This window comes from Accipiter gentilis, chromosome 33 (genome assembly GCF_929443795.1).
Source record: "Accipiter gentilis chromosome 33, bAccGen1.1, whole genome shotgun sequence".
In the NCBI taxonomy this organism is placed as follows: Eukaryota; Metazoa; Chordata; class Aves; order Accipitriformes; family Accipitridae; genus Astur; species Astur gentilis.
The window spans coordinates 12,888,553-12,913,337 of NC_064912.1; the positions used below are offsets into that span (position 1 = coordinate 12,888,553).

General features: G+C 41.2%; 2 protein-coding genes and 1 non-coding gene across 7 annotated transcripts in view; 2 read left to right on the forward strand and 1 right to left on the reverse strand.

The window, feature by feature from the left end:
* Positions 1 to 1,049: 1,049 nt before the first annotated feature.
* Positions 1,050 to 12,628, reverse strand: TMEM130 (transmembrane protein 130). The gene is made up of 8 exons (XM_049791211.1): positions 12,423 to 12,628; positions 9,516 to 9,806; positions 7,503 to 7,671; positions 6,210 to 6,379; positions 5,495 to 5,579; positions 3,400 to 3,602; positions 2,219 to 2,331; positions 1,050 to 1,574 (listed from the first exon to the last, which is right to left on the reverse strand). The coding sequence occupies exons 1-8, from the start codon at positions 12,496 to 12,498 to the stop codon at positions 1,398 to 1,400; spliced, it is 1,284 nt and encodes a 427-aa protein (XP_049647168.1). The 5' UTR covers positions 12,499 to 12,628; the 3' UTR covers positions 1,050 to 1,397.
* A 1,000-nt stretch (positions 12,629 to 13,628) lies between these two features.
* The window catches only part of TRRAP (transformation/transcription domain associated protein), a 102,013-nt gene continuing 90,856 nt past the window's right edge, over positions 13,629 to 24,785 (forward strand). For 4 of the 5 annotated variants that reach the window (XM_049790934.1, XM_049790937.1, XM_049790936.1 and 1 more), the window contains exons 1-12: positions 13,922 to 14,043; positions 14,707 to 14,857; positions 15,198 to 15,247; positions 18,828 to 18,938; positions 19,503 to 19,607; positions 20,298 to 20,381; positions 21,145 to 21,201; positions 21,905 to 22,030; positions 22,351 to 22,428; positions 22,659 to 22,747; positions 23,672 to 23,768; positions 24,138 to 24,276. In XM_049790934.1, coding sequence (XP_049646891.1) covers positions 14,758 to 14,857; positions 15,198 to 15,247; positions 18,828 to 18,938; positions 19,503 to 19,607; positions 20,298 to 20,381; positions 21,145 to 21,201; positions 21,905 to 22,030; positions 22,351 to 22,428; positions 22,659 to 22,747; positions 23,672 to 23,768; positions 24,138 to 24,276 — 1,036 coding nt within the window. In that variant the 5' untranslated portion in view covers positions 13,922 to 14,043; positions 14,707 to 14,757. Of the gene's footprint in view, positions 13,728 to 13,921; positions 14,044 to 14,706; positions 14,858 to 15,197; positions 15,248 to 18,827; positions 18,939 to 19,502; positions 19,608 to 20,297; positions 20,382 to 21,144; positions 21,202 to 21,904; positions 22,031 to 22,350; positions 22,429 to 22,658; positions 22,748 to 23,671; positions 23,769 to 24,137; positions 24,277 to 24,785 lie in introns of those variants that run through there. The other variant, XM_049790935.1, reaches the window with a different exon arrangement.
* Positions 14,977 to 15,119, forward strand: LOC126034334 (small nucleolar RNA ZL1). The gene has a single exon (XR_007504592.1). It is a non-coding gene; the product is annotated as a small nucleolar RNA ZL1 (small nucleolar RNA).

Consider the following 24,785-nt stretch of genomic DNA (forward strand, 5'->3'; position numbering starts at 1 on the left):
CACTCCTAATCAACAAGCTTGCTTATAAATACAATTTCTCTTTAGAAAAAAAGCCAAAAGAAGTTCTGCCTTGAAAAGTACTTTTTGACAAAAACTTGGTTTTACTGGATCATTCATTATCTTAGATGATCCTACTCTGTTTTGAATGTATCAAGTTAATTAAAAAAGCGCTTCTGAGGTCATGTAATTTTGTTCACAGAGGACCTGAAGCTCTGGGCTTCTCTGAGGAAATGTAGAAGTTGAATGTGTGAGATGAGCACCCTGAAAACCTCATGGTAAATCCCCTCACATTCGGACAATTATCTCCCAATCAGCACATTTGAGAAATTATGGCATACCTGAAAAACCCAGAGCCCACGATACCCATAGGCTTTAAATCAGAGGTGGGGAAAGCATGTCATCTTTAAAAAAAGAAATGGCCACAAAGGCACTTTTGTTTAAAAGCCTCCGGGGTATTCTGAAACGCCTCGTAGCAGGGGGCAAAGCCTGACTGAGCAGGAAGCTGATAGTCAAAGATAGTCTGCAACAGGCATGGAGTTTATACAGCCTTGAACGTTGACTGTGAATTTTAATTGAATATGTTTTGCTGAGCAGCTTTGAGCTACTGGTTGTTGCATTTTTTTGACGAGGAGCTTTGATGACTAGCTGGGTAATAATATGAGAAAGATAAGAGTGAACAGGCTGAAAAAAAAACCCCACCTACTTATACAGATTAGAGTGGTGTACTACTTCACAAAGTGTTGGAAATGTGTAGTCTTCTACAGCATGTGCTGCAATCCCGCCAAAATACTGCTAGCAGCTCGCTCTCCATGAGCAGGTCACCAGCCACTACAGTCCCACAGAAGCCCATTAGCTTAAAAAAGGGGTCTTTTAAGACAGGAGTGAAAAAGACAACATAATTAGGTAGTCTGGTTCATTGGAAACACCTAGGCCATTCTCAACCTGGACAAGTCAGTTCCTTTTTAGAACAAATACACATTCAACAGCATTTTGGGTGACTTCCGTTTCCAGTAATATTGTTGTAACATAGGAAAGAGAGGTATGTTTGTCTTAAGCATTTTCTTCTTTGAAAAAGCAGAAGGAATAGAGAAATTACAAGAGGTAGTGAGTTTAGCAAACCTGCACATAAAACAATCTTTCATAAGAATAAAAAGCTGCATTTATAACTGTAAGTTTATACACCCGTATAATTTAAAAATACAAAGCTACTTTTACTGTGTTTCAGGGCTTGCTCTTTTTTAGTTCAGAGAATGAAATGATCAAGTGCTGGACTTAAAGTGGTTAATCTCATTGCATTGGCAAAACCAAACCATTCATGCAGCACTGGGCTTTTAACTCATCTTAGGTGAGAAAGTTAAAACTCAGCAGTTAGTGTAACCGAAGTGCAATTGTGTTCTTCACACTGTGTACATTTTGACTGGCTTGTAAAAAGAACGTAGAAGTTCATGACTCTCCCTGGCAGCTTCTTGAGATGACCGAAGAAAACATGATCTGCAACATATTTGGCCACAGCCTGACTCCGAATGAGAAGACAGTTTTCTATCAGACAGTGGAGAAAAGTCGAAGTCAGCTACCTGGAAAAGGAACATCAAAGAGATCATTTTTAATTCGGGTCCTCCTGGCTCATAGCTCATAGGCAGTCTCTCTAGAGGTACATTATTCATATTATGGCATGATGTAAAGTGTATTAGGTACTTTCCAAAGGGCCACGAAAGCTACTTTTGATTTAGGAGCTCATGCTTATTACAAATACAGTAACATAGCAAGTGAAAGCTACACCAGAGGTGGAAGGGAGCTGGGGAGATAAAGGTCACATACTAGAGTCAGGTGACAGTTTAGTGCAGCTTTAGGTAACATACCGACCCTTTTTTACTATCCTATATCCTCTCTCACTACCCCACTGCTTTCTTGCATGTAACCAATGTGAGGTAGATTGTCTGGAAGGGATATTTCAATGCAAGCACCTGCTTGGGAATATTAACAAACCGCCCATGATAGCCCTGGCAACTTGAATTAGTCATAGTTCTCCACAACAAGCCAGAAGCATGCCTGTTGCTTAAAGTGTTGTTTGCCTACACTGTTCAGATTTTTTCATGGAATGGATCAAACATACCAGGGAAATACTCCCCCCCGCCCTGTTTTTCTGGGGATTAAAGAAGGGAGATGGCTGAAAGGTATCTCATTGCTATCTCAGCTCAAAGTAAGAGTGACTGAATACCTCCACGAGATCTTTTTGTTGTGTGTTACTTCGAAAGGTCGTGTACAGCACCAGTCCTAGCATCACTGAAACCAGAGCGATGCAGAGCAGGACAAAGAAAGCTGGGTGGATCCCTAGGAAAGAGCACAAGGGCACATTCCCAGAGTGATACAATAAACTGACAAGGTGCAACAGTGAGAAGGAAATCATGTTTTACAGAAGTTTTTGTATTTTTAGAACAAAGGACATGTGTGTAACAAGGGATACATTTTTCAGCCCAGATCACTTCAGGTCTTTCTGAAATCTCAGAAGTGGGAATGCGGGGTTGTGAGATTGTAAGGGTCTTTCCCTTTTTACCCCTCTTTTCCCTTGAACAGTCTAAAAAACCCCACCTGGTTACATATGTTAGCCCTAACTTACCAGAGTGTTTGTACCTCTGTGGTACCCCAAGAGGATAGGAAGGAACCTCACCTTCACAACATCTAGCAGTCTCCAGCAAAGAGGATTTGCACACTTAGCCCTGAGTGCACACCACTCACACTGCCTTCTGGAGTGAGCTGCCCTGTCTGTATACAAGTGCTGGCCCACAGTGAGATGGTACAACTGGTACAACCATTCTGTATCACAGCCAGGCTGTCCTCTGGTCAGGTCCTCTTCACTTGGCCACCTAACCACTTTCTCAGATGATTCAGGGACTCAAAAGGGGTATGTGTGAGCAGGCATGGGGGAGCCAGCAGGGATTGCTGGCTGAGGGACAGAAACCTGTAATGAAATGGAGGCCTAGAAAAATCTTCCCTTAAAAAAACCCTATAATTAAACAAAAAGAAGAATTGAGACTGCTTAATTAAGGGAATGTTACAGACATATATGCTTTCCTAGTTATCCTCTCTAACCACAAGAGCCAGGCTATTTAAACTGAAAAATATGTAACTTAAGTAACTCAGCCTTCCCAGGGAAACTCATTAACTTCAAGACACTCTTGAGACCTAAGGGTTCAGCAGAATGCAAGAAGCTCAGAGCCATTAGAGTAGGCGCATTATAGGCTCTCCTTTCTCTTCCTCCTTCCTATGCTTTTAGGGATCTATACCAGTTTCCAGAAACCTCACCTGCAGGCTGGTTAATCCATAATTGTCCCTTGTTTGAGACTGTCGGTTCCCTGACAGGTGGGAATCTCCATGCTGCTCAGACTAGCTGCTCCTCACCTGTTGGCCACACTTTTATTTCATGGTATGTCTGCAGCATCGTCACACCGTTCTCCACTCTGACACTAAGGCAATACTGTCCAGCATCACTGAAGGTATGGCTGAGATTGTAGCAGGAGCCATTAATCACCACCAGATGGCATTTTTCACCTTCAAGTGGAATGCACTCGGACTTTATAAGCCAGCATAATGCTAGTGGTGGGCTGAAATGACAAGAGCAAAAAGAAAACAAACAAACAAAAAAAGATGAAAACTTTGCAAAAATTTCAGCTAAGAGCTGATGAATCACTTGGTTAAAATAATATAATAGTTTTGAAAATAATGAAGTTAATCTAAATACAAATAGAGAAGTAATTAACTGCACAATTGTTTGGTTTATAGCATTTGTCAAATGAAAAAGTTCTTTATGATGCTTCTATAAAAGCAAGCCTTTCAGCTGAGAGCTAAACACCTGCATGGGTCATAGGCAGGCCATTGTGTGTAGGAAACCCCATAGTCCTTCTCCAATAAAGATAAAAGGAATCTTTTTTTCCCCTGCACTTCCAAGAGAGTGTAGGTTGTTTTTTCTTCGTTCTTCTCACACAGAAGAAATCACTGTCTGTGCTACTGAAGCACACCCAAGACTTTTCTGATTAAAAAACCACCACAACCAAATGGGAAGCATGTAAGATGAGCTCTGTACAATGGACTAATAGCTAGAAAAGGTAAATAAATTGCAAGGATCACAATACTCCCTTACAATAACAAAAAGGTTTTCATTTGCTATCAAGCAATCTAGGTGCAATCCACTTTATGGCCATGTGTCTTCTCACTATGTCTAGCTGATGCCTTTTATTTACATTTTCAGACCGTTGTTCCAACTAATTCTGCTTGTACTCACCTTAGGCACTATGGACTTCGATTCTGATAACAGAGAGAGCTTTTCTTTACCCCATCTTATTAGTATTTTGTTCCTTATCTCTCTAGGACATTCTCTGGTAAAGAAAGCATCATGTTTATATGTTTAGCTCATTTTCCAGCTTTGTTTTTGATAACCCATCTCTCAAGCCTTTGTCATTGCTTCTCTATCACAAACTCCGATTGCATCAGTCCCATCCCTGTGGCTAGGAGGTTAGGTCTGGCAAACATTGTCCATTCTAAAATCAAACCTGCTTTTAGGGATCTCAGGTTTGCCTGTAATGGGTTTTGGCTGTTCATATTTACTGGTGCGCCATCTCCAGTTTCCACTCCTGCCAATGTGCCATTCAATTTCTGAATGCAAACTATGCTGCTTTGTCTATTGGGACTGTTTATGCTTTTGGCAAACAACTGTGCTGGGTGCTGCTCGCTCCATCCTACACCCCTATTAACAGCCCTACTCTTTTTTTCCTCTCTTTTTAAAGAAAAAAAAAAATAAAATCCAGCGTTAGCCTAAACAGCTCCCAGCAGCAGAATGTAAAAATGTCACTCTTCTGGAGAATAAATGACTTCTGTGGTCATGGAATTTTTATGGTGAAGGAGTTTTCCTGAGTGTTTCAATGGTATTTAAAATGCTTCTGCCATACAAAAAACCTCTGATGTGTTCTAAATACTGTAGCTTGTGCTAGGATCGAGGTGCTTGTGACTCTCCTATATTCCTATAATCCTCACTGCATGGAGCCTCTCTGTTTTATTCATCTTATGGCAATCTTAACTTTGCCATGTGCCAGTCAAGGATCACTGCTATGCAACAGGACTCTGAATACAGTTTAATTTAATGGTGAGGAAATTGGTCAAGGATAAAAATTCAAAAGGAATTTTTAAAATGTAATTTTTCCCACTATCTTTCTCTGGCTAGTTCTCTTTTAACATTCTTTTCACAAAGAAATAAAAATAACATTTGCTTTTAGGAGGATTCTACTTTTCTGTAAAGATGCAGGCTTTTTCAGGCTTTTAGAGTTCATGGCATTTCAAGTCAGGAAAATGCAATAGTCAACAGCATTTTGTTCAAAGGAAATTTCTTTTTTGCTTTAACAAACAGTTCTGTGGGCTGCAACTGACTATTTTAAGGAAACGGGGGAAAAACACTTAAATAGACAATGCATTTTGGGGAAAAAAAGTTGTGTTTGCTACTTACGTGCCATTGATATGAAGAGATAAACTCAAGTTTTCCATTACGTGAGTCTCTCTGGAGCCTACTACATGAATGCTTTTAACAGCATCTGAGAGGAAGGAAAAAAAAGTATATCATATCCCACGTGTAAACTTGAAGTTCATTGCTTTTCCAGTGAAGGTTTGTTTTCATAGACTTCACAGATTTTTAGCTCCACCAGTCACACAAATAATAATACTTGCCTCATACCCAAAAAGGAGACCTACCAATAGAGTTGTAAATTTTCTGAATGTTTTGTGATTTCTTTTTAATATGTAATCAACTACTTTATGAATCCTTCACACTTTTACTTCTGTGTTTGTTTACTTCTGAGGCTTATCAAATCAATGAGACTTTCCTAATGCTTATTTTAACTAATTTATTTTTTAGAGATAGCTGATGTAACTCAAATCCTCTATAAGTTATGGTAAACATTTTACTGTAGGTTTTAAGTGTATGTGAGACTTTGACAAAAGACAGAAAAACTTTTGATAAATGTAAAAGAAACAGAAAATTTTATATATTTCCCCCTATTTTTTCTGCAGTAGAACAGCACAATGGAAACTCTTCCTTGAATAATGTTGACCAGTTCTTGCATGTGAAACAATGCTGAAGTTGTACTATCACATTAAAGCTATATTGTATCTGTACATCTATATAGCAAGTTCTGTTTTGAGTATGCAAAATGTTTTATAATTACCTAACAGCTCCAGAGCAGTGGTAAAATCACCAGTTTTCTGCACCATTTCTCTTTCATGTATGATGCTTCCAATTTGCTCCCATTCAGCTATGACTTTCAGATGCACTGTGCGATTCCCCATGGTAGAGCAGTTATAGTAGACAAAGGGTTCCTTGGTAATCTGATAAACTCTGTGTGTAACATGAAAAGATTTAGAATCAAAATTGCCTTTTACCACGTCCTTGCATATTTCTGATTTAAGAAGGAGCAAGCTTGAATATTTTCTTTATAGACAATGCTACAGTCAGCTGTGATTCTACTTTATGTCCATATCAGTGAGGATTAATGTCTGTGGCATTTCCAATAAACTACAATCAGTATAAGACCCAGAGTATATTTATGCATTTTTAATCAAAGAAACTAAAGATAATGCTAAAAGAACTCACAAAATGGAACAGGAATAGTCAGTAAATTATGAAAACTACCTTTATAGCAGATGGACTATAAGTTAACTGAAGCACTAAGGTCCAGAGGAGGAGAAGAAAGAAAGAAAGAGAAAGAAAGAAAGAAAGAAACAATATAGTATTCAAAGACTAAAACTTAATTTTCTATTGCATATGCTTATTTGTATTGGACATCTATTTGTCCTCAGAGAAGGAAAATAACCGAATATCTTTTTTCCTCCCTACTGCAGAGTGGCTTAAGGGCTAGATACTACCCATGGGGTTTTTTTTGGTGGTTATGAGCTATGTTCCTCCCCTGGTTTTTGCTATTAGGTAAGCATTAGGGGTGTGTTATTATGCACCTCTACATTATTTGAGAGACCTATCCACTTTCAAAAGCTCCTCACCCAAGCTGTGGTATATTTATGGGTACCTGGTCGTAGTAATAGCTACTTATTGCCCAGCCACAAGTATACTGCTTCTATTCTCCTTGAGCGCACAAATTATTCACGTATTCAACAATAACAAACTGCTAATGGAGATTGGCAGGGGTAATGATGTTTTAAAAGAACAATTTATAATAAGTTACTTTTTCCAGTTCATTCAGTTCAGCTCATTGCACACATAGTAATACACCTAAGCATATATTTGAACAAGAAACTTAGGTCTTTAAAACATCACCTTTTTGTGAGTATGCAGTGATTTCTGTGCCAAAGTTTTTGTAATTCACCTGGTTGATATGCTAAGAATGTATCAACTGACAAAGGTGCATGCTTTGTCCTATGATTTAATCAGGATTTTTCTCTAGATAAGCATCTGAATCAGAGCCATCTTGAATACTCATTGAAGCAAATGAAGTAACCACACCTACCCATCTCCAAAATCCCAGTTGTAGACAAATGATGCTGACTTGAAGTAATGACTTGGGTCGTGAAGGCAGAAAGAAATCCGGGTCACGGCACCCATGGAGGAACTAGAACCATGAGTGATAAGTCTATTGTCTTCTATCTGGGCAATGGTAAGATTCCCTGTGATAAATTCTGCAGAATAATAAGGTGGAAAAAGAATGACAGCATATACCACTTTCATAGCATGCTCTGTGTGAGTATCAAAACATTATTTAAAATGTACTGCATAAGTCTTTCTGTGTCCTAGTCCAAGCGGTTAAGTGTATTTTATATCTATTACTCGGTGTTGTTACATGTGTTAGTGAGGCAGAGAGATTAAACTACTTATTTAGTGCTATGCAATGGGTCATGATAAAGCTTCTAATATAACTAAGAGAAATAATCCTGGACTGATTGAAGTCAGTATCAATTTTTACTATTGATTTAAAAAGAACTGGGATTAACATCAAGTATCTAGATCAAAGGATTGAGAATCAAACCAGTATACACGCCCTTAATGTTTTGGGGTGGTGGGTTTTGTTTGTTTTTTTTTATGGGTTTTTTATGTTTCTGGTTTTTATTTTTATTTTTTAGTTTTAGCTACTTCCACAGAAATTAAAATTTGACTACTAGAATAATATGAATAATAGATATACTATACATTGTGAATACATAAAGGGTGAAATTTTGATTTTGATGTCTGCAAGAGATCCTGTGCTTGAGTTTGTTTACAAGGACTAGCAAAGACTGATATAAAAAAAACTCTCTAACCTATGAAGAGGTGTTATGATGATACACTTATCAGTGCATTATAAAATCAATGGCTTATTAATTACCAGTAACAGACTCTTACCCTGTTACTGCTTCAGAATGGGGCTGGTAATGTAGAACTAACTGGAGTTGTAGTTTATATGAGTTATTGGCAACTACCTTTGGGCCCCTCTGAAGTCCCGGTGGGTGCTCTTGCTTGGGGAAGGCACAAAGTTACAGTGGGATCTTACCTTTTACAGCTATAGAAAGTTTCTATCCCTATTGCTTGTGGCATGAGAACATAAGACAGTGCAAAGTGAAAAAGGAATAAATATATATTCAGCAAGGCAGCAGAGAAAAGATCTCACATATACTTTTATAAAGACTTATCCAATAAGCTTGGTGTTTCTCAAAGAAAAATCTCAATAGCTGTTCCTCAAAATGTCAGGTATGCCCTATGGTTAGCTCTTTTGTCCTCATGTATGTCCTTATCTTCGGCTGGGAGCTGGGTCTATTTTGGAGTGTATAAGTAGAGCACTGGGACATGCGGTTGGAAGTACGTGATTACTATTCTCTGAAATAAGGGATCGTGGGAAGCTGTCAGGTGGTATTTCATGACAATCCCTGTATCAGAGGTTAGGTTAACCATACCGCACCATTGGTCAATTTGTCAAAAAATGCGTATTTATGGTTATGAATATTCCCAGTAAGCTGAAATTGCACTTAGCAATATTTGGAAATGCAGCTATGACTTCGCATTTAATTTCAGTTAACTCGGTCAGAACTTTAAAAGAAAATGTAATGGCTCTGTTGTGCTGATGGCCTAAGTTTTTGCTGTGTCATGCAACAGGGAAAATCAGTAGATTGTCACTGCTGGTGGTCATCCTAACTTTAGGACTAGAAATGCTGGGAAGCAGTACAGGAAGCATTGTTTTAGGAATCTGGACATCACTGAACAATGCTGACGTGTGAACTGCAGCTAGTGAAGCATCTGGTTTCTAGTTCAGTTTCTCTAAGTGATAGAGGCAGGATCACACTTGCTTCCTGGATGTAGGAAGATTATGGCATGGCCCAGTTAGTACAATGCCGTCCAAACCCACCTTCAATCAAAGGGCTACACCAATCAAACTTTGTTGGCAGAAGCCGTATTTACGCCTGGCTTTCATTTTTCTGATGCTAGAACAGGTGGCAAGCATCCTGATGTATACTGAATTCCTGAAGGCATGGAAGTTGTAAAGCCATTTTACCTGTAATCTGAAGCACGGTGACATTTCTAGCAACTGGCCGACATAACCAACAGTTTCTATGGGTCACCCAGACAGATACAGGAAAAGTCCCAGGGAATTCACCGGTCACATTAATTATGGAGTTAAACCGCTGCTCGGATTTCTCTATCAGAATCAGAGGAGCATAAATCCAGTTAAAGTGATACAAGTTTGATGCGACACTGTCATTCTTCATACTTAGACTGGCATGAATAGTAGCTTGAGCTCCCGTTGTGATGGGACCATTGTTGGTTATTTCCAGACCATACTCTTCTGTGGAAATCAGAAGAAAAAAAAACAAACCAACCCAAACCTTGTTGTATTACATTTTTGTTTATTTATTTACATATTTTAACTAGTCAGCTGTAGTTATGTGACCCACAATGACACTCATCCCAGCAAACTCTTTACCACCTTATTTTTAACCATTTAAAAACCTTGAATAGAAACTGTTGCATGTATATATAAGTTAAAACAAGTAGCATTAAACAACATGTTAGATTGGGTCCTAGAAATGTTAATAGTAGAAGGGAGCTTCAGACTAGAACATCACAAAAAATTTGATGAGGTTTTATAGGCAGAGCTGGGCACTGGCTGTAGGTTCAGTGTCACTAATGATCTAACATGGTCACTAAACTTCCAGCTACTGGAAGAAAGTCAAGCTCAGCTCAAATCTCTCTCCTAAAAAATTGAACTTTCAAACTCAGGTAGGATTTCATCCAATAGAGTCCTTGTCAGCTCTGTTCACCCAAAAGTCTCCCCTACCTTCCTCTAACTGAATAAAAGCCCATCAGTACCAGCTTCTTCTTCTTTATGGTCCACCACTGACTTCCTTTTCTAGGAAAGGACCAAAAATCCCCATGTAAATGTAACTTGTACCATACCCTAGTGACAGATCAGCTGCCATCCAGAAGAACCTGGACAAGCTTGAGAAGTGGGCCTATGTAAACGTCATAAGGTTCAACAAGGCCGAGTGCAAGGTCCTGCACCTGGGTCTGGGCAACCTCTGGTATCAATACTGGCTGGGGGATGAAGGGATTGAGAGCAGCCCTGCAGAGAAAGACTTGGGGGTACTGGTGGATGAAAAGCTGGACGTGAGCCAACAATGTGTGCTTGCAGCCCAGGAAGCCAACTGTAATCTGGGCTGCATCAAAACAAGTGTGGCCAGCAGGCAGAGGGAGGTGATTTTTTTATGATGAGGATGGTGAAACACTGGAACAGGTTGCCCAGAGAAATGGTAGATGCTCCATCCATGGAAACATTCAAGGTCAGGTTGGATGGGGCTCTGAGCAACTTGATTGAGTTAAAGATGCCCCTGCTTATTGCAGGGGGGGTAGATGAGATGACCTTTAAAGGTCCCTTCCAACCCAAACCATTCTATGATTCTATGAAATGGCAAGGCATGAGAAGTGCAAGGACCTGTGATACTGAACCATCCCTGCTGCTGTGGAACACTCACCATTACCTTCTCTGCCATGTTTACACAAGCTACTTACTTCAGCTCTTAAAACTACTGCAATGGGCAGAGCATGAGTGAAGTTGGGGTTTATGGAAAGGATACATTCAAGTTTTCCAAAAAGTAGCAGTGCAACAAGATTAAATGACCTGCATGTCTTAAAAACAAACAAACAAAACCACCCCCAAACAAAAGGAAAGGCAACAGCCACTGAAAGTTTTGAACTGGGGTAGAGCTGGGAAGAGGATCTGGTTGTTTGCCTCCAACATGGAGCATGTTTCCTCCCTGCATCAGCGCTCTGCCTGGCTATCCTCTCAAACAGCGAGCAAGGGGGCAATGCTAGGCAGAGCAGCAGAGCTGTGGGGGTTCTCATGCTGATGACTTTGCTTCTCCTCTATTTCAGCAGCCACCAGATTGCTAACAGGGACCTGAATCTTTGAGCTTCAGAAGTTGCATTTCTCACTCATCCATGACCTGTAACGCAGAGGCAGCACTGGGGTCAGTTAAGCGCTGTGCTGCCTTTCCCGCACCTATCAGCTTGGGATAGGGTGGAAGGAGAACCCAAAGCATCTACTTAGTGCCTGCATTTTATTTCACAGATTGCGGGTGGTGAGCAAATCTGGATGCAAAAGGATTGTGAGAAATAACTGTAAGATTACTGCCTGAGCAAGAACTCCACTCTTCCCATTTCACAACACAAGGAATGGCCCCAAGTTTATATGTTTGACTTAATAGAGAAATGCTTATGATGTGATGAAATCTGGCACAGAGAGGTTTCAGGTCTCTAGAAGATTCAGGCTACCCTCTGCTTTGTTTCAGCAGAACTTAGGAAAAATATAGCCAGCTACCTCATGCTTATCTAGCACTTCTCCTTGGAGGTTATCACGGTGCTTTACAAACCAGGGCTATACTGAAGCCCAATAGCTGCAGCAGTTGGAGATTAAGCGGCTAACCCAAGGTCACCTAGTGAGTCACCGGTGGAGCAAGATATTTCTTCCAATTCAAGGATTTCTTCTACCTTTCCGACCTCTGCAGAATGCAGCCCACCGAGGCTGCCCGAGCAAGAGACAGAGGCTGCCCGGGTGCCTTGTGACCCACGGCGCTGGGTCAGCGGAGGAAGCAGAAGTGCAGCTTTTGGGTTAAGACGTGCAAAGCAGAACCCCGGCTCCCCGGGATGCCCCAGCTTCACTGCGCGCACCAAGGTCGGAGCGCCTGAGAATAAAGTCTGGGGACGGGAGAGGGTGCTCCATCCCCCGCCACGGCTAGCAACCCCGGGAAGAAAACCACCACCACCACCCCACAAGTAAAGCAGCTCACGCCTGAGGTCTGCCCCCCCCCCCCCCCCCCCTTCCCCGGCTGCCCTCACCCCCCTCGCCCGCATCCCGGGAGCCGCTCCCCGGCGGCGATGACAGCGCAGACCGGCGGCCCCTTACCTGCCGCCGGGGAGGCGCGGCCGAGCAGAAGCACCAGCCAGGTCAGCAGCAGCACGCTCGGGGCGGCGGGGGCCATGGGTAGACAGCGCCGTGACGGGACGGGGACCGAAACCGGGGCCGGGGAATCGCCGCGCTGAGGCTGGGCGCTGCCCCCGAGGCCGCCCGCGGTACTGCGGCACCTCTGTCCGCGCCCCCGGGACGCTCCCCCCGGCGGCAGCGCCCAACCAGCCTCTCCCGGGGGAAGTTCCTGCGGGGTTGTGTTGCTAACGTAACGGGCTGCTGCGAAACCGCCGGAGATTTAAAAAAAAACAACAACAACAAAAAAAGCACAAACGCTGCCCATCTGCGGAGAGGCTGGGCACAGCTCTGAATGGGTGAGCGCTGGGGAAGGAGTCTGTATTTTGGTTTGGTGGCTGGCACGGCGAATGTAAAAGAGTTTTTCAGGCTCTGGTGGTGTGAGGACGCCCCAGCCACGGGCAGTTTGGCTGCGGTCGCTCAGCTCGTCGTGAGGAGTCTCTAAGGCGAAGCGTGCAATGGGAGCTTCTGGAGAGAGCCGGGAGAGCGGCGGCTCTCACAAACGCAGTGCAGGGTGGGGTTTTTTTTGTTGTTGTTTGTTTTGGTACTTATTCGAAGCCCTTTCTTACTCCTGGCTGCAATTATTTTGTTGTTCTTGTACAGTTCAGCCCCCTCCTACCGCCTTCGCTCCCGGTTCCCCGGGGCGGCGGAGCCGCTTCTGCCGCCGCTCCCCCGGGCGCCGCTGCAGCGGCGGGGCGGGTCCTCGGCGGGAGGGGCCCGGGCCTGCCGGGAGGACCGACAGCGGCCGCGTCTGCCCGGGGTAACTCCTCGCCCGCTGTTACCGGCGTCGCGCCCGGCGGCCGCTGCGCTAGCGGAGACCCCGGGGCTGAGGGGAGGGACGGGGCCGGCCGGCCCTCGCCTCAGGCAGCGCGGCCCGGCGGCGGCGGGAGCTGGCAGACGCCCTTCCCAGCCGGGGCGAAACCGCCCCGGCGGGGCAGGACCGGACAGGACAGGGGGTGGCCGAGGGTTGCGGGTCCCCCCGCGCCGGGACGCGGTGAGGTGACCGGACGGCGCCGTGGGCCTCAGCGCCCGCCTCCGCCCGGGGAGAGGCGCGGGAGGCGGGGAGCGTGAGGAGGCGGCCGGAACTGGGCTCGGGCGCTTCCGTTGCGCCCATGCGCTGCCGCCGGCCTCCGGGAGCAACAAAGGAGGGAGCTGGGGGGCTGAGGCCGGCCGAGCCCGGGCAGCCGCGGTGTGAGGAGCAGCAGCGGCGGCGGCGGCGGCAGCGCCTCGGTGGGGCCCGGGCCTGGGCGCGGGCGCGGGGTGAAGCGAAGCGGCGGGAGGCGAGGCCCAGCGCGGCGCAGTCTGCGGGGCGGAACCGGCGCGCCGCGGGGAGGAGGAAGGGGCCGGAGCCCCGTCAGCACGGCGCTGGGAGGCCTTGGGCCGAGGCCGGGGACCGGGAGGGCTGAGGAGCGGGGGCAGGCGTTGTCGCGGCCGCTCACGGGTGCCCGTGTTCGCAGGGCGGGCGCCTCGGCTGGGATGGGGTCGGCGTGATGGCGCCCTGGCAGCGGGGAGCGACCCGGTGGCGACCAGCCCTGCGGCGGGGAAGGTAAGGGGACGCGGGGCCCTGGGGGCAGCGTCCCGGGCCTGGGGCAGCCGCGGGGGGGTGGCCCGGGTGGGGGTGTCTGCGGGGCACCCCCAGCTGTTGGGGACGGCGGGCGCCGTGAAAGGGCGGCTCGGCTGAAGCGGGTTGTGTAGGAGAGCTGACAGAAAAGCGCCGAGGTGAGGCGAGAGGTCGCCGGTCTTTGAAGCTGTATTTGATTTCAGGTTTCTTTATAAGCGAGAAAGGCAGCTCGTGGCGGCGGGACAACTTCTGGCACCTCTGGGAGTGAGTCCCGCTGGGGTGCGTCCAAGGGTGGCTGTAAGTTTGGGATCCGGCCGGGTCGGAAGACAAGACAGCAGGTGTGCGGCGCCGGGAGCATTCCTGAGCCGCCTGCTGCTGCTGCTTCGGGGAGAAACGACAGCAAACAAAACGCACGAGTGTCTACGCTGTGAAGAGCCCAGGGACCACTTGTATCTGGAAGCGTGTTCCTGTGCTACTGAGTGCCGCACGTGCTAGGCGTTGTATTTGTAACCCTAACTAAATGTGACAGTTGTGTTTTTTGGGAAAGATGTGTCCTCTTCAGTACAGCAAAAGAGTGGATGTAGGTAGTGCGATAGCTGTTCTTAGCTACCCATATAAGCTAAAAAATAATTTTTTATTTTTTTGTAGGTGTGTTGGTCTTGATTTTGTGTACTGAAAGCTGATCCTTCCTCCTCCAAGATGGCATTTGTTTCAGCACAAGGGCCTACGGTGGTGGACCAAACCACTTTGATGAAAAAATACCTTCAGTTTGTGGCTGCTCTTACAGATGTCAATACACGTAATATACTTTTTTTTTCTTCCGGAAGTTACAGTTCTTCAATAGTGTTTCACAAATACTGCAGTATTGTTTAGACTGTTGATAAATGTGTGTTGAATTCACTTTGAATTTTGATTTTTGAAGAAGCAAAGTGATGAGTAATACGTGCATGAGCCGAAGTGAGTGAGCTGTGTGCGTGTGCGGTTGTGTGATGGTTGTTTGTGAGAATTGTGTGCCTTATAATTGGGCTGTGATAGCTAAACTGATAAGATCTGATTGCTTCTTTGATCAAGGAGCCTGGTATTTTCCTTAATGATGTAGTTTTACATTCAATTTTTTTTGCTTGAATTTCCATTTTCAGCTGACGAAACCAAATTGAAAATGATGCAAGAAGTCAGTGAGAATTTTGAGGTAAATAAATAATAAAAAAACCCAAACCCAAACAACAAAAGCCCACAACAAAACCCCTTCTGAAATGGCTGTCTTCCTTGTGCTTAACGTATGTTGATTTGATTTCAGATGTTATGTGGTTAAAATATTAATATTAGTATCTTGTGACTTATTATTTATATTGTTATAAGTCATTGATTTTAGGTTTGTGTTTAGGAATTAGCCAGGTTAGTGAAGAATTACAACGTTTGGACTTAGAGAGCTCTTTCATTCTCTAATCTTTATTCAGTAAGCATTTAAATAAAGGTGAAGTAATAGATTTTTCTTCCGTGTTGTTGAATGATATGAAATCTCTGTATTTAAAACTTTCTTTAATTTAGTTCAAATATGTTTGTGGTCTCATGAAGCAGAGGCCCCTCTGATCCTCTGAGTAGTTCCGTAGTATAGAAGTGAAGGAGGAGTTGTCAGATGTCAGTGACATCTTTTGCATAGTGATGTACCATCAACCTTAGATGAGCAGCAGAAAAAAAGCGAGACACAAGTTTAACCAACCCTGTGTTAGCAGAAATTATACTTTAGTTGAATACTTAGTTATTATGTGTCTGTTCTGAAATTATAGAGAACTTGTTATTTTGCAGAATAAGTTCAAGATCTTAGAATCACTAATTCTCTCTGTATCTAGTTTTTTTAGTTGTGTTGCAATTTAAAAAAAAGTGCTGCCACTATAACATATTCTGTCCTTACCTGCTTTATTTGAAGTGATCTTGCTTGGTCTGTGCTACGGAAACATAAATATACATTCTAGTCCTCTTTAATGTCTTTGGCTATTTTTAAGAAGGCTTTATGCAAAGGTAGGTCCAACAGGCGCTGGATGTTGAAAGCTGTGCCAATTTAGTTGTTTCTGAGTTATCAGTGGAAAATTTCCTGTCCAGTGAATTTTTTTGTTTAGTTCAGGTTAACATAGTGGAATAATAAATTTAGAGCTGGTGTAACTGTAGTATAAAAAAAAAAGTTAAAAGGCTTAATTCTTGCTTAGTGTGTATAAGCAGATAAGTAGATGTCTGTAACAGTTCTGCATCTGAATGCACATGGGGTGAGCAGAGCTTCATATTACCATAAGTGACTATCAAAAAGTATCCTTGTGGCATTTTGTATCTGTTTAAGCTGACCTGCCATCTCTGAAACAATTTATTATCTGACTAAAAGAGTAGCTTTAAGAGGTTAGTCTAGTGATCTATTTAGAATTTGAAGCTTGGTTGATTCTCTTTGCTCTTGTCTTCAGTAGGGAAGAACTTGTTCAATATTTGTTCTAACAATGTTCTCTTGGACCTCACTTGGTTCTGTAGTGTGATCCTACATAAAGAGATGATGAATTGACTTATGCTAGAGTACAGTTCTATTTGTTGGAAAATACTTGAGGGAGCAAGAGGAACCACTAATATGGTTTTATTTTCCTTTTTTTCCTTTGGAGGTTGCGGATGGTATTGTTGCATGTTGTTATGCTAGATGGTTTCTTTTCCTCTTCTGTTTCCGTAGTCTCCTTATTAAATCTACTCTATCGCCTACTTCAGCTTCCCGTAGCTATAAAGTTCAGTAAGTTTTATTTTTCACTTCAAGTGAAAAAGTATTTTTTTTTTCCCAAAAATTAGCTGTTTGTTTGTAAGTTACAGCATTCATATTCTGTTGGCTGCATTATTGATCTGGATGTCTCTCTAGTTAGGGGTAAAACTGAACATGCATTGATGATTCTGGAGGATGACTTGAAGTTTAAAACTGAGGTGCTTCACCGTAATGTTATCCATTTGACAGTGCCAGTTGTTGGACTAGTTGCTAGGGTGTTGTTCTGGGCTAGCAGAGGATATTGCTCTTCTAAACCAGTTTCTGGATGGGAACATTTGATAGTGTTGAATCTTGTTTTCTCAGAAATTATTTGTTTGCGGGAGAATTTTTTCCTTCTCTATTTCTTCATAGAGATTCTGGATTCCAAATGGGAAGAGAGGAGTGTATTTGGTGTCTTTCCAATCTCTGTTTTGGAGGAGAAGAAGCTTCCAGAATCAACCTCTGTTGCTGCTTCTGATGTTTTGTGCCAGCAGCATAATTCTGAACTTGGTTAGAGTAGTGGGGGTTTTAGTTTCTTGTATGGTTCAGAACAGCAATTCATAGATAGCAGGAGTGGCGCAAATTTGCTGCTCTTTGCTGTTCAGCAAAGGTATTGGGAAGGTGCTTTCAGGAATTTAAGCTGGGTTTGTGAAGGTATACTTTTCCTTGAATGGATTTGTGAGCCAGTTTCCAAGAATGCAGCAATACCTGTTTAATTTCTTGTTGGAAACTTTCCTTCTTTTCTTCCTCCAAAGTAGGACTGTTCTCCTGACATAAGGTTGGGGAGGTTAGGAGTCTTTCAAAATTGGAAAGGGGGAGGTGGAGGAGGAGAAGACACAGACTTTTTTTGGAAGACCTTTGAGGTGAAGAGAATACGTGGGCTAATCTGCTGTTGATAATATCCTGTCTTGCATTGTTGTGGTTTAATCCCAGCTGACAACTAAGCATCGCACAGCCGCTCACTCACTCCCCCCCCCCCCCAGTGGGATGGGAGAGAATCAGAAGGGTAAAAGTCAGAAAACTTGTGGGTTGGGTTAAAGATAGTTTAATAGGTAAAGCAAAAGCCATGCACACAAGCAAAGCAACACAAGGAGTTCATTTACCACTTCCCATTGGCAAGCAGGTGTTCAGACATCTCCAGGAAAGCAGGGCTTCATCATGCTTAATGGTTACTTGGGAAGACAAACGCCATTGCTCCGAATGTCCCTGCTTTCCTTCTTCCCCCAGCTTTATAGGCTGAGTGGGATGTCATATGATCTGGAATATCCCTTGGGTCAGGTGGGGTCAGCTGTCCCAGCTGTGTCCCCTCCCAACTTCTTGTGCACCCCTAGCCAACTCACTGGTGGGACAGCATGAGAAACGGAGAAGGCCTTGAAGCTGTGTAAGTGCTGCTCAGTAATAGCTAAAAATCAATGTGTTAGTAACACTGTTTTGGTCGCAAATCCAAAGCATAGCACCATATGAGCTATGAAGAAAATTAACTTTATCCTAGCTAAAAACAGCATAACAGTGGAAAATAACGCTCAGTTTGGGTGATGTATGGATGTACACGTATTTGCAGAAAAAACTAAAATCTCAATTTAACAGTGGCTGAAAAGTCTTGGGAATCCTAGAGCAATGAAATGTGAGTGTGCTTGTCAATCTTTCTTGTTCAAGAATGTCTACAGCATTTTGCTGTTGTTTTTTTTTCCTCCATTTAAAGTAGCTGTATGTTACGCCAACTCTATTTTCTATGTGAGGTGACAGTGTTAAAATAGGAAAAAAAAATCATATTACAGTCCATTGGGATTGGAAGAAAGAGATTAATTTTTATTCATTTTTGTTTGTTTCACTAATAGTGCTCTGTAGTGTGTCAGCAGATGCATAATCACTGAATCTATTAAAAAGTCACTGAAAATGTTTAATAGTGGCTTTGCATGTAACTTAATATCATATGTGTAATGTCTATTATATGTCTCCCCATTTTTTTGTTTGTTTTGTTTTGTTTTTTGTTCTTAATTAGAATGTGACATCATCCCCTCAATATTCTACATTCCTGGAACACATCATCCCTAGGTTTCTCACTTTTCTACAGGATGGAGAAGTTCAGTTTCTGCAGGAGAAGCCAGCACAGGTAAACTGTGCGGAGCATCTCTTACCTTTTTGCAATGTGTGCAGCAGACTATTCATTCAGTGAAGTACTTGATTAACCTAATGAACTGATTAATGTATAGACTTTGTTGTTCAAAATAGGTCTGCCATTTGGAGTAATATTGAAAAAGTCCAGTTTTAAGTTACAAATTTTGCAAATCTGGGCTTCTATGAAAAATGAAGAAAAACTAGGTGCAGTACAATTGGCTTTCTCGCTGAAATACGACACATTGTTACAACTTACTGACTTTACCTTGGAATGAAAGGCAAAAGTCATTAAATACTTAAAATTGAGTTCTTTAAAAAAAGTCTGATAACTTGCATTTTTCAACTGTAAATTTGTTAAATTTACCTTATTTGCATATGTGGGTAGTAAGAAGCATTATGTGTTTGTATATAAGTGTATGTCTACACAAAGTAGAATGTTTTTTTTTTCTTTCTAAGCATGCAGAAATATTAAGCTGAAAAGATGTTGCAACCAGTTGTTTTTTGTGGGCTTTTGGAAGGTTCTGTCATGTTTTTTTGTTGTTGTTTTTTTTTCTTACAGCAACTCCGAAAGCTAGTGCTTGAAATAATTCACAGAATACCAACAAATGAACATCTTCGTCTTCATACCAAAAATATTCTGTCTGTGATGTTTAGATTTCTAGAGGTATTTTTTATTTTTTTTCTCTTAAAACTGTTGCAAATTTTCAGAAAGATTTTCCTCTTCTTTCTTCATCTCAAAGAATTGCTGGGGGTAGAATTTTAAATAGCTGTGCTCCTGGAGCAAGAGTAGAAGGGGATTCTATTTAGGCTTCACCAGTGTGATATCTTACTATTCACAGGTTTTCTGCATGTTGTTTTCTGCCCTTTAGAAACCTGGATTTTACAGATGCAAGGAACTGTACTCATGTTAGGCAAGATTTCATTCATGAAGACTTTTCTGGCTTATATAAGTGCAGATAGCTTATTCTAGACACTTCATTTTGTTTCTTACATGGAATTGAAAACATTGTCATTTGAAGCTCACAGAAAATAACCTGCTCTATGTGGAGGTGTCACGGTGTGTAATAACCACACTTGTGTGTTTCTGTCTGTGGGGCATTAGAAACAGGTCTGATGGTATAGAGTGATTGAAACTTCTGGTTTTTGTTCCACTGGGGGTGAATTTCATTTTAGCCATGCTGTAAGGCTGCAAGGTAAAGTTATATCAAAGGAAAGGCATCTTGCTCATGCAAATTCATATTAATGGGGTATTCGTTGGTTGCTGAGATGAGTATAATTTTACAGGGTTTTGAAGTACTTATGGAGTAGTTGAAGAATGCACCAGTAGGCTTACTAAAGATTCCCCTTTTTTCAGACGGAGAATGAAGAAAATGTACTGATTTGCTTAAGAATAATTATTGAATTGCACAAACAGTTCCGACCAGCAATCACTCAAGAAGTAGGTCATAAATCTTGTTATATGGTATAGAACTTACTGCCATACTCTTCAAAATTGTTATTTTGTTTAAGTGAGATGGTTGGTTTGTCTTTTCCTGCTGTCCTTTTATGTTGGCTGACCTGTTGTGGTGACCATATATTTAATTTTATTTATTTTTTTTTTACATTAAAGTAATTTTTAGAAGAGGATTGCATAGTGCTAGCACCCCTGGGAAAAACAAACTGTTAAAGCTTAGTTGTCTTTGTTTTAAGTGTTTATGGGCAGTATGATTAGACTAAGGAATATAATTTCCACAGAAGGGAAGAGAACAGATGCTTTTTTAGTTTGTGAAGGGAAAGTCCTGGAAAAGGAATATGATTGTCTCCCCCCTGCCCAACACCCCCCTCCCCACCGCTTCTCTCCTGTGACCTGTGAAGGAGTATTTGAAAGTTTGCATTTTTATTCTGTTGCTTTCTTTCCTTGGTTTTTGCCTGGGAAGACATAGTTCATTTACAGTAATTTTTTCTAATGATACTGTATTGGAACTGTGTTGAGATGATAGGTAAATTGGATTCTTTCCGAGTGCAATTTGAATTAATATTGGCAGAACAGAAGGAGGCAGGAGAATGCTTTCAGATTTTTTTAAATATAATGAAAAATATACTCTAAAGATGACTAAAGATTTTATGTAACTGTACAGTTAATAGAAAGATTTTAAAATTGTGATTTTTTTTTTTTTGATTTTTTTTCTTCCTTTATTGTTAACCAACTTCTTACTTCCTAGATCCATCATTTTTTGGACTTTGTGAAACAGATTTACAAGGAACTTCCAAAAGTAGTGGTAAGCTTTTTATTTCTTAAATTGCACTTGCTACAATCAGAAAACCAGTTTTTATTTCTTAATTTTAACTCTAAAACATATTAACATAATTACTTTTGTATCTACTGATACAAAGTAAATATAGCTTTAATAAAAATATTTAACAAAAATATGTATAAAAATGGAGAAATGTAGATTTTGAATTGGAAAACCTTCTCTTTCTAGCACAGTATTACTAGTATGAGAAAACTGAGGTAAACTTATATAATAAAGCACTAGTCAGTTGATTGCAGTGGTGTCCATGTAGCCAAATGTTTTGTGTGGTTGTTTTTGATTTTTTTTTTTGATTTTTTTTTTTTTTTTTTTTTTTTGGGAAGGTTGTGGTGATGTACTTTCCAGCAGTTAGAGCTCTTCAGTGTGCTTGAGCAATGTGGAGGCCATTGCCTGCTCTTCCTCACTGATACAGAGTATGTGTTTGGATGCTTAGCAAAAGAACCACCTTGGTTGGGGACTCTTTTCTGCTTCTTGCAGTAGGGGGAGTGAAAGATTGCAGGATATGTGTATAGTCCTAGTAGATGCTGCAGTGTAAATGTCATGTGAGGAGAAGAAAAAACTGTCTGCAATAAGTTGTGGTGAAAAATTATGTGGAGGAATTCTAATGAGATAAATGGCCTTTTGACTATTACTAGCATTATTATATTTTTCTACTGCTCTTTGCTTTTAGAATCGGTATTTTGAGAATCCTCAGGTGATTCCAGAGAACACCGTTCCTACTCCTGAAATGGTTGGCATGATTACAACAATTGTGGTGAAAGTAAACCCTGAGCGAGAAGATAGTGAAACAAGAACAGTGAGTATTCTAACTGCTCTTTATGAGACTGTCTGTATCGCAATACCCCAATTATAAGGGCTGGTAATAGGCTTTCTTTTTGCTTGTTTTTCTCATCAAGATTTATTTGTAGAAGCTGATGGAAACTTTTCAGATATTTTCTATGCAGCTGTAGTTACAGGATTTTTATTTAATATAATACCAAATGGTTTTGTGCTTTTTAAATGTTATTATCACTAAATATAGTGCTATTAAAATGAGCAGTTTCTTTAAAAATGTATTTAAATACTTTTTTGAATTAATAATTAAACTGTTTATAAAACATGTGTTCTTTCTTTCAGCATTCTATAATTCCCAGAGGATCTTTATCTCTGAAGGTCTTGGCTGAGCTACCTATTATTGTTGTTCTTATGTATCAGGTTAGTATATTCCAGTATTTTGCATGTAAATACCTTTTATTGCTGAGTGGCTTGTGTAAGTTCTGCTGGCAAACATATTAGTAAAAATGAATGTAGGTATTTTTGAGATTAAAATATGGTCTAAAAATAAGCTGCTGAGATTTCTTAACTCTTTCTGATTAGCTCTCAAATAAGTTGACTGTGAGTGTGACTTGTAAATTCTCTAATAATACTTTATTTTTTTTTTTAAGCTCTACAAACTGAACATTCATAATGTAGTAGCTGAATTTGTGCCCTTGATTATGAACACTATTATAATACAGGTTTCTGCTCAAGCAAGGTAAGAGCATTTTAACAGTATTTTGATGATATTTGGGATAAACTACTTAAACCTGCCATTCAGTATTGCCCAAAATACTTTTGTCTTCTATCCTGTGCTTTTTTTGCTTCTAGTCTTACTGCTTTTAATCTTCAAAGTAGCAATGATTATTTGACTTAAAATTGTCAAAGTTTTGTAGGTGAAGTAATTGGCAAATCTGAGTATTTCTATTATATGTCACTGGTAAAATCCACAGTTGTGCAGTAGATCCCAATTTGTTATTTGACAATGTATTTTTTTTAAATAGAGTTCTGACAGAAATCCGTATTACCACAGATAGTATGTGATGGAGACCGTGTTAGCTAGGACACTGGCTGTTGTTTAATCTTGACCATACCACCAGTGATACATTTTTGCTCTTCCAAGGTATAGCTTAGGTGAAGCCTTGTGATGTTGCAGATATGGGTGCTGCTTTTCCTGCTTCAGAGAGAGATGTTTCTAAGGAGCAGCAAGTGGTGCTGAGCAGGGCAGCAGGAGTAAGATCTCTGTCTTTTCCTATCTGCCCAGATCATCTGAAATAAATGGTTGAATCTTGAGAGAGACTGACAAGTCTGTGGGAGGGAATATTGTTTGGAGAAAAAAAATTGCCCTGGTTAGGGGAATGGAGCCAAATGTTTGATGCTAATGTATTGGCTTGGCTTTCTGTAGCAAGTTGAAAATTGTATGACTGCCTCAGGGTTGTGCATTTCTGCTTAGAGCACAAGATGCTTGGAATTTGAATGGCAGAGAGCTTGTTAAATATCGGCTCTCCCATGATGATTTTACTCCTTTATGAAGCAAGAACCTTACTGCAAGATGATGTAATTTGAAACTTCTGTGAATTTTCTGAATGAAGGTATTAAAGAGAAGGCACAAAATCGTAACCATTGTTCAATTTAATTTCAGGCAACATAAACTTTATAACAAGGAATTGTATGCTGATTTTATCGCTGCTCAGATTAAAACATTGTCTTTTTTGGCTTACATCATAAGAATTTACCAGGTAGGTTGCATTTTTGTTACATTGTTACTCTTAGTGCAACAGATCTCTAGTTACTTTATGGCAGGCAAGTGACCACCAGCATAACTGCAGTGCATCAGGGATTGGAGAGAAAAGCATTTGTGCAGCAAATCTGAAGATAGGGCTATACTTGGTTGTCCTTTCAGAAGTATTCTTATGTGAATGCAAAGTGAAAATGTGCTATTCTCCCTGCCCCAGGCATTTATGGAATGGCTGTTGTATTTTAGTTTTACAAATAGATGACTTAAAGAGAAACAAATGAATTTAAATTAGATGTTATCTTGCAAATGTAAAGCAAGCCTTTAAAATAGAATGTCATAATAATTGTATTCATGTAATTTTTTGTTATAGGAATTAGTGGCTAAATATTCTCAGCAAATGGTAAAAGGAATGTTGCAGTTGCTCTCCAATTGTCCAGCTGAAACGGCACACCTCCGGAAGGAGCTTCTGATTGCTGCTAAGCACATCTTGACAACAGACTTGAGGAGCCGTATGTAGTACTTTTTAGAAATGTACCTATAAACTGAAAAGACTGTGTATTTAAGAGGCATATTGCTTATTATTTGTTTTGGACTATCACATACTTATGATTATTTTGGGAGTGGGTGTGACTTTTGTTTTGCCTTTTTTCTTTTTCCTTTAAAAAACAAATCATCTGAATAAGATGGCATACTGAACAAGTGGCTCTTCTAGGTTTCCAAGTATTCTTGTTCCAAGTAATTACCATTTGATGATAAAGATTTGTGTTGGCTTGTAACTGTGCCTACAATTGTATAGATAACTTAAAATATTAATCTCTTAACATGAGTGGAAGTAGTTCTGTCAAAACCTGATACCATATGTTTGTTTCAGCTCATAGTATTTGCCTCTAGCAGAGGAAAGCCATTTTTGGTCAGCCTGAATTAACTAGGTTTGGTGGATATGTTCTGTTTTGGCAGAATTGCAAAACTGGAGATAAGTGTACTTTGCAAAATATTCACTTCTATCTTTTCCTCTTTA